Genomic DNA, 13,648 nt, shown 5'->3' with positions numbered 1-13,648 from the left:
GTCTCTCATACTCACGCGGTCATCGCCGCTGCTCCACGATCCCCGACATCATCTTCCGCCGGCGCCATCCTGGATCCAGACGTTGTCCACGCCGGCGACATGTTCTTGCGGCGACGCCATCTTGAGTATTGTGAAATCCCGCGATAGTCAAGATAGCGTCGCCGGAAGAACATGTCGCCGGCGTGGACGACGTCGGGATCCAAAATGGCGTCGGCGAAATCTCGCGAGTTTTCGCCGACGCCATTTTGGATCCCGACGTCGTCCTCGCCGGCGACATGTTCTTGCGGCGACGCCATCTTGACTATCGCGGGATTTCGCCGATCCAAAATGGCGTCGCCGCAAGAACATGTCGCCGGCGTGGACGACATCGGGATCCAAAATGGCGTCGGCGTAATCTCGCGAGATTTCGCCGACGCCATCTTTTTGGATCCCGAGTCGTCCACGCCAGCGACATGTTCTTGCTGCGACGCCATCTTGAATCTCGCGGGATTTCACGAAATCCAAGATGGCGTCGCCGCAAGAACATGTCGGCGGCCTGGAGAACGTCTGGATTCAGGATCGCGGCGGCGGAGGAAGATGTCGGGGCAGCGACGATGACGGTGTGAGTATGAGAAACGGAGTGAGAGAAAGGAACGTATGTGGAGTGAAAGAGTGAGTGGACGTGAGTGGAGGTGAAAGGTGAGAGTGTGTGTTGAGGCGGTGTGGTGTGTTGAGGGTTAACATGTGCGTGTGTGTGGTGACGTCACCGGTTACAACTGGACGGAAGTTGTTACAACCGGAAGCTGCTTAGGGCATTTATTATTATAGATTGGACAACGTGAGATAAAACCGAGAATCTGTCTGACGGATCCATTGGGAAATGTCTTCCTGCCGAGCATCTACGTTTTGTCATAGTGTGATCTTCAGCCATACACAAGTTATTGGATCTTATTGGGTTTTCATTCCTTGGCTCTTGATAAAGATACAGGATTTTTGTGTGTGCTGGAATGGAAAATTATATTATTCTTTGATCTGCATTACAGACCATGGGTGGTGATTTTTCTGGAAAGAACCAAGACTGTTCAAAAGGAATATATGCTCTTGCAGGTAAATCTTTCATCTGTCCATGCTTACTGAGCTATGGTATCATGGAACAGTTCATTTTCACAAAAGATGACAAGCGCGCGTTCTTAAAGGAATCCGTCAGCAGGTATGCGCTATGGAATCTCCGAGCAGCCTGATGTAGGGACAGAGAGCCTGTACTTACTGGACTGCTTGGGGCAATTTTGAGAAAAATCCCCGTTTTCTCTGCTTTGGATATAGATAGGCAGCAGCATTGTGTAATGGTTTCCTTCAGTGTCTTCTGTTGTAATCCTGGAGCACTTAAACCATTTATATGGATACACCTAAATAAAATGGGAATGGTTGGTGATATCAACTTCCTGTTTGTGGCACATCAGTATATGGGAGGGGGGGGGAACTTTTCAAGATGGGTGGTGACCATGGCGGCCATTCTGAAGGCGGCCATTTTGGATCCAGCTTTATTTTTTCAATGGGAAGAGGGTCATGTGACAAATCAAACTTATTGAGAATTTCACAAGAAAAACAATGGTGTGCTTGGTTTTAACGTAACTTTATTCTTTCATGAGTTATTTAGAAGTTTATGACCACTTATAAAATGCGCACCAAGTGCTGCCCATTGTGTTGGATTGTCAATGCTACCCTCTTCTCCCAGTCTTGACACACTGATAGCATCACCGCAGAAGAAATACTAGCACAGGCTTCCAGTGTGTTGTTTCAGATGCTGCACATCTATTATCTTCACAGCATAGACAATTGCCTTCAGATGACCCCAAAGATAAAAGTCTAAGGGGTCAGATCGGGAGACCTTGGTGGCCATTCAACTGGCCCACAATGACCATTCCACTTGCGAGGAAACTGTTCATGTAGGAATGCTCGGACCTGACACCCGTAAGTGATGGTATGGTGTGGTATATGGGGTACAAAGATAGTGGGGCCATTCTTCATCAATGGAAGCCTCAATGCCACTGGATATCTGAAATTGCTACATGATGATGTGTTTCCCTCTTTATACACTGAAGATGACACGTTCCCTGAGTTTTTCCAGCAAGATGGTGCACCACCACATTATGGGTGTCAGGTCCGAGCATTCCTACCAGGAATCTGACCCCCTTAGACTAGTATTTCTTCTGCGGTGTTGCTATCAGTGTGTCAAGAGTGGGTGAAGAGGGTAGCATTGACAATCCAACACAATGGGCAGCATTTTGAACACGTTTTATAAGTGGTCATAAACTTGCAAATAACGCATGAAATAATTTAGTTACGTTAAAACCAAGCACACCATTGTTTTTCTTGTTAAAAATCTCAATAAGTTTGATGTGTCGCATGACCCTCTTCCCATTGGAAAAAATAAAGTTGGATCCAAAATGGCCGACTTCAAAATGGTCACCACCCATCTTGAAAAGTTTCCCCCTCCCATATACTAATGTGCCACAAACAGGAAGTTGATATCACCAACCATTCCCATTTTACTTAGGTGTATCCATATACGTGGCCCACCCTGTATATAGATGGACCATGTAAAACCCTTTAATTTCACTAGTGCACAATGGACAATTTTCATTTCGATTTGAGCCCATTGTGGCTGAATGGCGGAGACTTGTCCAAGAATTAGAAAAACGACAAGAAGAGCGCTCCTCCAAAACCGAAGTATAAACAACAGATCTTTATTGAATGCTCACAACAGTATTTAAAGGAGGAGATGCAATGCCGAGAATGAATAAGGTGGGATCTTGGTTACATGCGAAAATCATTGGCACATTTATTATTGAATAATCAGCCTCTAGCTCAGTGGAGACATTTCCATCTAATTATACATGCAAATATATACAAAATAAAATTAATAAATATTTTCCACTGTTTGGATGTAGAAACAGAGATTCCGTATGTTCAGAAAGGCTTTATTAAGTAATTGTGATTGTATAAACCAAGCAAAGATGGTATCGCTATATGAATCAGCAGCGCCACCTGCTGGACAATGATATATAAGGCACTAATTGTAAGATAAAATGCTAGAGGCCTTAGATATATAACATGCGAAAATAAATAAATAGCCCAGTGTGGAAGATGCAAAAACATATATACGGTTTACAATACCTAATGGAAGTACTATTGAGGAGGCTCATGTATCGCTGCACTTGTTGCAAAAAATGAATTGCATGCGTTAAAGAATTAATGTGGCTAACAAGAATGGGTAAAGATAACATATCAAACTAAGAAAATATTTCCCACCAGTCCCCCGACGCGCGTTTCGCCTTTTGGCTTCCTCCGAAATGCTTCCTTTCTAAACATATATGGATTTTCTGATTCCTGCATCCAAGCAGTGGAAAATATTAAATTTATTTTGTATTTATTTGCATTTATAATTAGCTAAAGGGAGAGATTTACAGCTAGAGAATGATTATTCTACATAAATGTGCCAATGATTTTACATGTAAAGTTACCACCTGTTCATTCTCAGCATTGCATCTCTGTGTTTTATGTGAGCGATTTGTTGTTTATACTTCGTTTTTGGAGGAGTTCTCGTCTTGTCGATTTCCTCATTCGTTTTTGAACTCCTATTTGCGGATATTTCCCTCCTTCCTTGGGTTATATTGTCCAAGAATTAGACTAGTGCCATCTGCAATTTTTCTCCGAACACATTGACATTCCATATAGAAAATAGTGAATGAGCCTTTTGACTTTAATGGGTTAGTGTTGAGTCCCGGGGAAAGACAGATCTACTATCTGACTGCACTTGCATGTGAACATCATTAGTGAAAATAGTCCCTGACTTCACAAGCAGTAAGGGGAGACTTCTGTCACTTATGGAATTGGCCTCATAGTAAATTCTCCTACAAGATTCCCTGGTATAAAGAGCCATTGGTTCATAATATATGCAGGATTATGCACGTTAAAGAGAATCTGTCACTGTGAATCATGTTGCCCAAATCACGGGCAGCACTAGTCAGAGCCTGCCAGCACGATTGCAGCCATGTTTTTTTTTTTTTCGGCCAAAATTTTTAAGCTTTTCAGAGAAAACATTGTTTGAAAATTGTAGTGCAGGGAGAATCCTGCCGCAGCGGACTAGTCACATCCATCCCTATGGTCTCTGAAACATCCCAGTGTTCTGCTGCCATTGTGCATCCAGGATGTGATTGATAGTGATCGAGGTTCGGGCAGGACTTTAAGGACATCTCCATTCTGCTGCTCACTTTTCCCTGTATGCCGGCATTAGCAGGTGTCACCGTTAGTATGTGTAGCTGTGTCATTATGTGATGCTCCTTCCATCTTTCATCCCAGTCCATATCTTTATCGTTAATGGATTTTCTGAGGTTTTTAATCTGATTTTTTTTTTTTTTTCTCATGCAGCAAGAGATGTATTTCAAATGCTAAAGAAACCAAATTATAAGAAGCTGGAACTTCAAGTATACGCTACGTTTTTTGAAATCTACAGTGGTAAAGTAAGTGTTTAATGATTGCAAAGCACTTTGGATGTAACGACCCTTTAATTTGCTTTTTATATGTTCTGATAGGAAATATTTTTGCACAGTGTGCACTGAAAGCTGCCTCTCAGTGGTGTGGGCGGGGTTATACAGAGCTCAGCTTTCAGAGCACTGCTAGATTTGCAGCAGAGAAAACAGATTTTATCACTACTGCTGCACCCAGTAAACTAAGTGACACATTGCTGGAATAGGGGTCTCTGCCCCTACATCAAGCTGCCCTTGGATTACATGAAAAAACCTACTGACAGATCAAGGCCCCAATTCATTATTTATATGGTTTTGAACACTTTATTATTTTATTTTTTTGTTCTTTAATTTTAGGATGTTTCTTTTTAGAGACTAGGGAGCGTGTTTTTTTTAGTTTGTGTGTGTGGGGTGGTTATTGTGATGAAAGACATGCAAACATTTTGATAAGCTTTAACTCCTTAACCCCCAAAGCTTTTTTCAGTTTTGCATTTTCGTTTTTCGCTCCCCTCCTTCCCAGAGCCATAACTCTTTTTTATTTCTCCTACGCCTCATTGGGGGACACAGAGACAGTGCCACTAGGAGGACACCCTCTCGCTAGATGAGCTATCTCCAGTTCTTTGCTTAGTGTAGGTAGGAGGGAGGCACTTGGGTCTGGTTTCAGACCCCACTGTTTTTATTTTATTTTTGAATTTTCTGTAAATTTTTATTTTTTAATTAATGTAGTGAAGGGGGGCGATGGTTCCTTTCTATGGCCCGCTCTCCCCCGAACCAACAACAGGCAAGCACGCGGAGTATACCTCCCCGTACACGTTCCTGCAACGTACGGGGCTGATTCCTCTGGCAATGATGGCGATGATCTTTACGGGCCCGGTATTCCACGGATACGAGGGCAAGCGCATGGAGTGCAATGGAGAAGACTGGAACAGCGCTTATGAATGCTCTGAATCAGCACCATAGCTCTATAGCTCTCCATCCCCCTGCCATAGGGAGGTTCGATTAAGCATACCCCTTTACGAACTCCTCCAGCTCTGCTTCATCAGCCAGGAGGATGAGAAGACTTGCATGGATGGCCCTGGACAGCATGGCCTGCCGAGCACTAGGCCGAAAATTTAGTCCCCAGCTTTTTCCGGCCTACTAGGCCGCAATTTAAATAGCGCCGCCCACGCTAACGTCGCCGCCCCCTCCTCTTGGCGCCTCTCATTACTTACGAGACGCGCAATCCTAATCTCGGGGACCATGTCTTTCACCTCAGCCTGCTCTGGATACGAGCTGTGAGGCCTGCACGCTGCCGGATACCGGGTGTCAGCACAGAGCCACTGTTATTCCTCCCGGGGGACACAGCACAGGACCATGGGTAAGCTGCATCTGCCCTCAGATTAAAGCTTAACCCCTTCCCGGCACATTCCCTGCAGCTGCAGACAGACTCTGCCGTTAACCCTTTCAGGAGCGCTATGTCTCAATCTAAGGAGGCTAAACGGGCTGCTAAGAAGCCCACTGCGTTTTTTACCGTGTGTAGCACTTGCAAGTCTGCTTTACCCAGTGCACAGACTAATCCGTTATTCACGGCCTGCGCCCCGACCTGCGCTCAAACGCCCCTCGCCGCCGCTGGTGTCAGGCCTTCTGCGTTTAGTACCCCTGAGTGGGCTGTGTCCCTGTCACGGTCGGTGGAGTCCCTGACACAGGCTATATTCTCCGGGAGGACTCTAGAAGTCAGAAAGCGTCCTTACCTCCCGAGGAGGGCTCTGGTGTCGGCCGGGAACCGTCCACCAGCAGGGGCCGTACTCGTTCAAGCGATGGTCAGGTCTCTAGAAAACGGACCTATGACACGTCCCCTAGTCTCGGTCGCGCCTCAGCATCGGCGACTCCTGTCTCTTGCTCTCCCTCTCCTGAGGTTCACATCTGACACGTCAGCCCCTCAGAATCCCCCAACTGATCAAGAGTCGCTTGATTCTCTTATAGAATCAGTCAACAGGATTCTGAAGTTGGATGAGGATAATGTTCCCGCTCCAGCACATCCTATCTCACTTAAGAAAACCAAGCGTGTGCGCAGGTTATTTACCAGCCATCCGGACTTTAAGGAAATTGTCCAGAAACATAGGGATCGTCCACATAAGCAATTCACAGGGCAAAAGTCTACTCAGGCTAAATACCCTTTTGATCCAAACCTAATGAAGGATTGGTTAGTCCCCTCCGGTGGACCCTCCTGTATCGCGTCTTGCTTCAAAAACTCTCCTATCCGTTTCTGAGGGTTCCTCAATCAGAAACCCCTCCGATCGTCAGATTGACTACCTTGCCCGTTCAGTTTTTGACGCTTAAGGAGCAGCGCTTTTTCCATCTTTCGCGGCAGTTTGGGTCACTAAGGCAATGGCCGCTTGGGCAGAAGTCTTGATTACTTCCTTCCAGGGCACCAATCTTCCTCCGGAGGCAACCACTGTCGCCAGGCAGATAATTCACGCAGCGGACTTTGTAGTGGATGCCTCTTTTGATGCCAATTGCGCTGCTCAAACTGCCGCTAATGCGATCTCCATTAGAAGATCCATATGGCTCCGCGACTGGCGGGCGGATGCCACATCTAAAAGATCGTTGACTTCTCTCCCCTTTCAAACGGGTCGTCTTTTTGGAGAGAAACTGGACTAGCTCATTTCTGATGCTACCGAGGGAAAAAAGTAAATTCCTTTGTCAACAAAAGGCTGTTCGGCCGTTTCGCAACCAACAGCCGGCGTGTTTTCGATCTTTTCGCAACAACTCCGGTTGGTCCTCCTCTACCTTCTCTTCCGGATCAGTTCGGTCCCCACGGGGAGACAGAGGCTCCCAGGTCTCATACGGACCTAACCGTTCTTGGAAACCCATGCCTAGGGCTTCTGGATCTAGGGGAGCCAGATCTCATAGATCTACCCAATGACTTGTTACGGTATCCAGTGGACACCGACAAAGTAGGCGGTTGCCTACTTTCCTTCAGCCACACCTGGCTCGCGGTGGTCCAGGACAAGTGGGTCAGGGAGCTGGTGTCCTCCAGATACAAGATAAAATTTTATTCTCCCCTTCCAACTCGGTTTTTCCCCTCTTCTCCCCCCAAGAAAGAGACAAGAGCCTTCCTTCGGGCTGTTCAGGCTCTCCTAAGGGACGGAGTCATCATTCCGGTCCCTTATCACGAAAGATTCAGAGGATTTTATTCAGACCTTTTTGTGGTTCCAAAGAAGGGCGGGACGATGCGACCCATTCTGAATCTCAAACTGTTAAATCAGTTTGTCAGGGTACGGCGATTCCGAATGGAATCTCTCCGATCAGTTGCCGCTTCCATGGAGAAAGGAGAGTTCCTAGCATCCATTGACATCAAGGACGCTTACCTTCACATTCCGATCTGTCTGTCCCACCAGCAGTTCCTGCGTCTTGCAATTCACGAGGAACACTTCCAGTTCGTTGCCTTGCCCTTCGGACTCGCCACCACCCCCAAGGTCTTTACCAAGGTCATGGCGGCTGTCATGGCCATTCTCCACTCTCGGGGAGTAGTGGTGTTACCGTAATCCTTTTCTCCGAGCCATTCATTGGGGGACACAGCACCCGCCCTGTTTAGCCTACTGGCACATTTGTAGCATTCTTAGGTTTTCCCATAGTTATGGTTATTGTTGACTGTTTAAGTGCCTACTGCTTTTTTCACCGAACTGGAGATATCTCATCCAGCGAGAGGGTGTATAGTGCATGGGAGGAGTTAACTTTTTTTCTGATTTACTTAGTGTCGTCCTAGTGTAAAGCAGCATAACACCCCACTGTCTGTGTCCCCCAATGAATGGTTCGGAGAAAAGGATTTTACGGTGAGTACACAGAAATCCCTATTTTTCCGTCAATATGGCCATGCGAAGGCTTATTTTTTTTTGGACGAGTTGTACTTTTGAACGACTCCATTGGTTTTACCATGTTGTGTACTACAAAATGGAAAAAAAATTCCAAGTGCTGCTGTGAACTTGCAAGAAAAGTGCAATCCCACACTTGTTTTATTTTAGGCTTTTTTTTTTTTTTTTTTTTTTTTTTTTTTTTTACTAGGTTCACTAAATGCTAAAACTGATCTGCCATTATGATTCTTCAGGTCATTACAATTTCATAGACTCCAAACATGTCTAGGTTCTTTTTTTATCTAAGTGGTGAAAACAAAATTCCAAACTTTGCTATAAAAAAAAAAAAAAAAAAAAAAAAAAAAATTGCGCCATTTTCCGATACCCGTAGCGTCTCCATTTTTCTGGCTCAGGGGCTGGGTGAGGGCTCATTTTTTGCCGAGCTGACAATTTTAATGATACAATTTTGGTGCAGATACGATCTTTTATTCGCCCGTTATTGCATTTTAGTGCAATGTTGCGGCGACCAAAAGTAGTAATTCTGGCGTTTTGACTTTTTTCTCGCCACGCTGTTTAGCGATCGGGTTAATACTTTTTTTTTTATTGATCGGGTAATACTGAACACTGCGATACCTAATATGTGTGATTTTTATTTTTATTTTATTTTGAATGGGGCGAAAAGGGGGTGATTTGAACTTTCATATTTTTTTTATATTTTTAAACTTTTTTTTTTTATTTACTTTTGGCATGCTTCAAGCTGCAATAGGCTCCATAGGAGACTAGAAGCTGCCATAACCCGATCGGCTCTGCTACATAGAGACGATTGTCAAATCGCCACTATGTAGCTTCTATGTAGCAGAATTACTGACTTGCTATGAGCGCTGACCACTGGGTAGCGCTCATGGCAATCCGGCACTGACAACCATAGAGGTCTCCAGGAGACCTCGGGTTGTCATGCCGACACACCGGTGACCCGTGATCACGTGACACGGGTCACCGGTGTATGTATTTCTGGCCCGATGGCCGGAAGCGCCATTTAATTGTCACTGTCAGCGTTTTGACAGCGGCATTTAACTAGGTAATAGCCATGGGTGAATCGCGATTCCACTCCCAGCTGTTGCAAGCACATGTCAGCTTCTCGAAACAGTTGGTATGTCCTGGTAAAGCTGTGGGCTCAGCACCGGAGCCCACATCAAAGGGAGGGAGTCCGACATAGGCGTAAATATACGCCTGATGTCGGAAAGGGGTTAAAATATTGTGTTAGTTTTTAACTGCACAAAAATGTTTAAAAAAAAAAAAGGTAGAAAATAATCCATGTAACCAAAAATCATGCACATTTTATTACAGAAAACAAGCACAAAGTAAAAGATGAATTGGCCTCTAAGAGTACGTTTATATAGTTCCCACACAGAAATGTCCAGCTATTCGACACCTTCCATTGATCTGAACGGTTCCTATTCAGCCATCATGGGATCTAAATTATACACTGCAGTAAAAATGTAATGACCTGTCCCTTATTGATGTGGATTATACACACAAAGCGGGTCAGCTAGCCATACATGGTTTACTTTGCTTGTCGATTCATGACACAGAAACCTGCCACCCTGCAGCATAAATCTGAGGGTTCACCTGCCATATCTGCATAGATTATCTTCTCCGCTTTGGCACATTTTTCAACACAAATAATCTTCCATGTATGTAAACATGAAAGCTTCACCCGCACATCTGTGTAACACAACCTGTGCATGGACCGATATGCACGGACTCATCGCGCCTCTCCTGACCCCAACTCTGACAGCCTCATAGGGATATATGAGCCCCTCATGTTCATGACTGTGTTACACGGACGTCTGAATTCCGACCTAAGACAGAGGAGCCTGACTACTGATGGTAGAGAAGAGAGGCGACATGGACCTTTTAGTATAATTTCACTGGCAGTGGGGTAAGCGATGAATCCATGACCTTGGGTAGCAGGCAAAGGCCACTTTCCCACTATTAATAAATTGTAGGTCCAAGATGCCACTGATCACCAGGACACAGCGACTCCAGTTCTCCTCGTAGAGATGGCGGAGTAGACTTCCTCAATTGGCTGGTTCCATGTTTCCCATTTTCTTGTGTCTCGCAATCACTTGAGGCTATCTATGGTCAGTCCTCTGACCCAGGAATAGGAGATACATTATCGAGGATGTGTTCTTTGTTTTAAGGTTTTTGACTTACTCAACCGGAAAACCAAATTGAGGGTCTTAGAAGATGGCAAGCAGCAAGTTCAGGTGGTCGGCCTACAAGAAAGAGAAGTGAAATGTGTAGAAGATGTTCTGAAACTCATCGAGATCGGCAACAGCTGCAGGTATGATTCGCGATGAGACTGCTTTATGCATTTATTAGTCCTTACTACTATGTAGATTTGGTTTTTTGATGCGGCATACTTCCTACTATTATAAGGACGGACATATTCTCATACAACAGAAGTGACTAGTTTTTTGTGTTTTTTTCCACCTACTTTAGGACGTCCGGTCAGACCTCGGCTAACGCTCACTCTTCTAGAAGTCATGCTGTGTTCCAGATAATTCTGCGACGGAAAGGGAAACTCCATGGTAAATTTTCTCTGATTGATTTGGCTGGAAATGAAAGAGGCGCCGACACGTCGAGCGCAGACAGACAGACACGACTCGAAGGGGCCGAGATTAACAAGAGTTTATTAGCACTAAAGGTGGGTTTTTTGCGCTGAAAGGCAGATTGTAGTGTCAAAAAAACCTACTATGATTGGAACTAGCTTCTGCCATCTTGGTTCTCTTTTGAAGCCCGGCCAGCTAGGATAAAGTCCCATATTTGGACTAAAGAAAATACTGTGTAAAGTAAAGGAAAATAATCTTTTAGCATTTAAAAAAAAAATTAGAATTGCCCCTTTTACTCCCCTTTTAAAAATAAATAGCTGATAAAAACAAAGTATCAGTGTCTGTAAAAGTCTGATCTATGAAAATGTATAAAAAAAAATAATTGACCCATAAAGTGCCTTTATCATGGTCAGGTAAGGTTGTCCAGGAGCAGTGCATGCTCACTCTCCCATCCCATCAGCGCCCCTGCAACGTAATCGTGAGAGCCCAATGGACATCATAGCAATCTGAGGTTGTCATGTCGACCTCCAGGTCTGCCAGCGATGGTGACTTGCTTAGACCATGCCAGAAGCATGGTCTAAGAGGCTTCTGTTAGTGTAATACTGACATGTATAATGCATTGCAATGCATTATACCAGAAGTCAGAGTAATAAAAGTTAAAGTCCCATAGAGGGACTAAGTAAGAGAGTAAAAATTGAAAAATATTAAAAAAATAAAATAAATAAAATAAATAATATATATATATATATATATATATATATATATATATATATATATATATATATATAATGTGTATGTGTGTGTATATAATATATATATTATACCCGCATTATACACTAGATGGTGGCCCGATTCTAACGCATCCGGGTATTCTAGAAAAAAAATTAAAGGTTATTCTCACCTTCCGACGGCCACCGATCTCCTCTCCATGCTCCCGGCATCTTCCGGTCCCAGTAATGCTTAGCGCGAAGGACCGTAGATGATGTCACTCTCGCGAGAGCGCGACGTCATCAGCGGTCTTTTGCGCAAAGTATTACTGGGACCGGAAGATGCTGGGCGTTTGGTGAGAGGAGGGAAAGAGTCCGGGGACCGTCGGAAGGTGAGTATATCACTATTTTTTATTTTAATTTTATTTTTTACAGGTTTATGGTACCCAGGGCCTGGAGGACAGTCTCCTCTCCAGACCCTGGGTAACCGGCTAGTGCCGGTCATCTCCCGGCTGCGTCGCCGCTGACCTCCGTGCGGCAGGAGATGACGCTGCAGATCTCCCGACAGTAGCAGTGGCGTGCGTCGTTCGAATTCCGAGCCAATTCGCGGCCGGACAGCACTTGTCACTGATTGGTCGCGCCTGGCCAACCGCGACAAATCAGCGACGCCGGATTTCCGTTACAGACAGACAGAATTAGACGATTATATAGTAAATACCTTTTTACACTTGGTATTGCCGCGTCCTTAACGACCTGATCTAAAAAAAAAACCTGTCAAACTAGTTAATCCCTTCAGTGGACACCATAAAAAAAAAATGGGGCAAATGGACAAAAGTGACACCCTTGAAATCATTTCACACAAAACCCCAAAGATGAGCCGAACAATGATCCTCTTCCTCTGGCCGTCAAAAAGCCAACTGGAATTTTGGACCACTCTTTTTTTGCAAACTGCTTCAGGTCTCTTATATTTGAAGGGTGCCTTCTCTCAACTGAAATATTAAGATCTCTCCACAAGTGTTCAATGGTATTTAAGTTCCAGACTCATTGCTGGCCACGTCAAAACTCTCCAGTGCTTTGTTTCCATCCATTTCTGGATGGTTCTTGAAGTATGTTTGGATTCATTGTCCTGATGGAAGACCCATGACCTAGGACGCAAACCCAGCTTTCTTACACTAGGGACTACGTTGCAACCCAAAATCCAGTGGTAATCTTCAGATTTCATGATGCCTTGCACACAGTCAAGACAACCAGTGCCAGAAGCAGCAAAACTGCCCTAAAACATCTTTCAACCTCCACCATATTTGACTGTAGGTACTGTTGTTTTCTTTGTAGGCCTCATTCCATTTTTATAAACAGTAGAATTATGTGCTTTACTACAAAGCTCTATATTTGTCTCATCTGTCCACAAGACGCTTTCCCAGAAGGATTTTGGCTTATATACATTTTGGCAAACTGCAGTCTAGGTTTTTATGTCTGTGTCAGCAGTGGGGTACTCTTTGGTCTCCTGCCATAGAGTTTTATTTCATTCAGATGTCCCTGCATAGTTTGCATTGACACTGATGCACCCTGAGCCTGCAGGACAGCTTGAATTTCTTTGAAACTTGATTGGGGCTGCTTATCCACCATCCGGACTATACTGCGTTGCAAACCTTTCATTAATTTGTCTCGGCTTTCCAGGTAGATAAGCTATAGTGCCATGGGTTGTAAATTTCTTGATTATGTTTGGCACCGTGCACAAAGGAGCATCAAGATCTCTGGAGGTGGACTTATACCTTGAAATAGTAGCTATTGTTTAACAATTTTGGCTTTCAAGTCCCTAGACAGTTCTCATCTCCTCTTTTTGTTTTCCATGCTTAGTGTGGCACACACAGGCACGCAAGGTCAACCCCATTTTATCTGGTTTCAGGTGTGATTTTCAAACTACCCACACCAGTTACTTGCCACAGGTGAGTTTGAACAAGCTTCACTTGCTTTAAACAAAGTTG

At 44.5% G+C, this 13,648-nt stretch overlaps 1 protein-coding gene across 5 annotated transcripts in view; it reads left to right on the top strand.

Annotated features, from left to right (window-relative positions):
* The window catches only part of KIF2A (kinesin family member 2A), a 75,982-nt gene that overhangs the window by 41,176 nt on the left and 21,158 nt on the right, over positions 1 to 13,648 (top strand). For all 5 annotated transcript variants that reach the window (XM_073584271.1, XM_073584269.1, XM_073584272.1 and 2 more), the window contains exons 11-14: positions 1,023 to 1,086; positions 4,411 to 4,502; positions 10,546 to 10,688; positions 10,847 to 11,051. In XM_073584271.1, coding sequence (XP_073440372.1) covers positions 1,023 to 1,086; positions 4,411 to 4,502; positions 10,546 to 10,688; positions 10,847 to 11,051 — 504 coding nt within the window. The remainder of the gene's footprint in view (positions 1 to 1,022; positions 1,087 to 4,410; positions 4,503 to 10,545; positions 10,689 to 10,846; positions 11,052 to 13,648) is intronic.

This window comes from Dendrobates tinctorius, unplaced genomic scaffold (assembly GCF_039654945.1).
Source record: "Dendrobates tinctorius isolate UK_male_01 unplaced genomic scaffold, ASM3965494v1 ptg000083l, whole genome shotgun sequence".
NCBI lineage: Eukaryota > Metazoa > Chordata > Amphibia > Anura > Dendrobatidae > Dendrobates > Dendrobates tinctorius.
The sequence above is the reverse complement of the archived record's forward strand: the minus strand, read 5'-3'. Positions and strand labels throughout refer to the sequence as shown.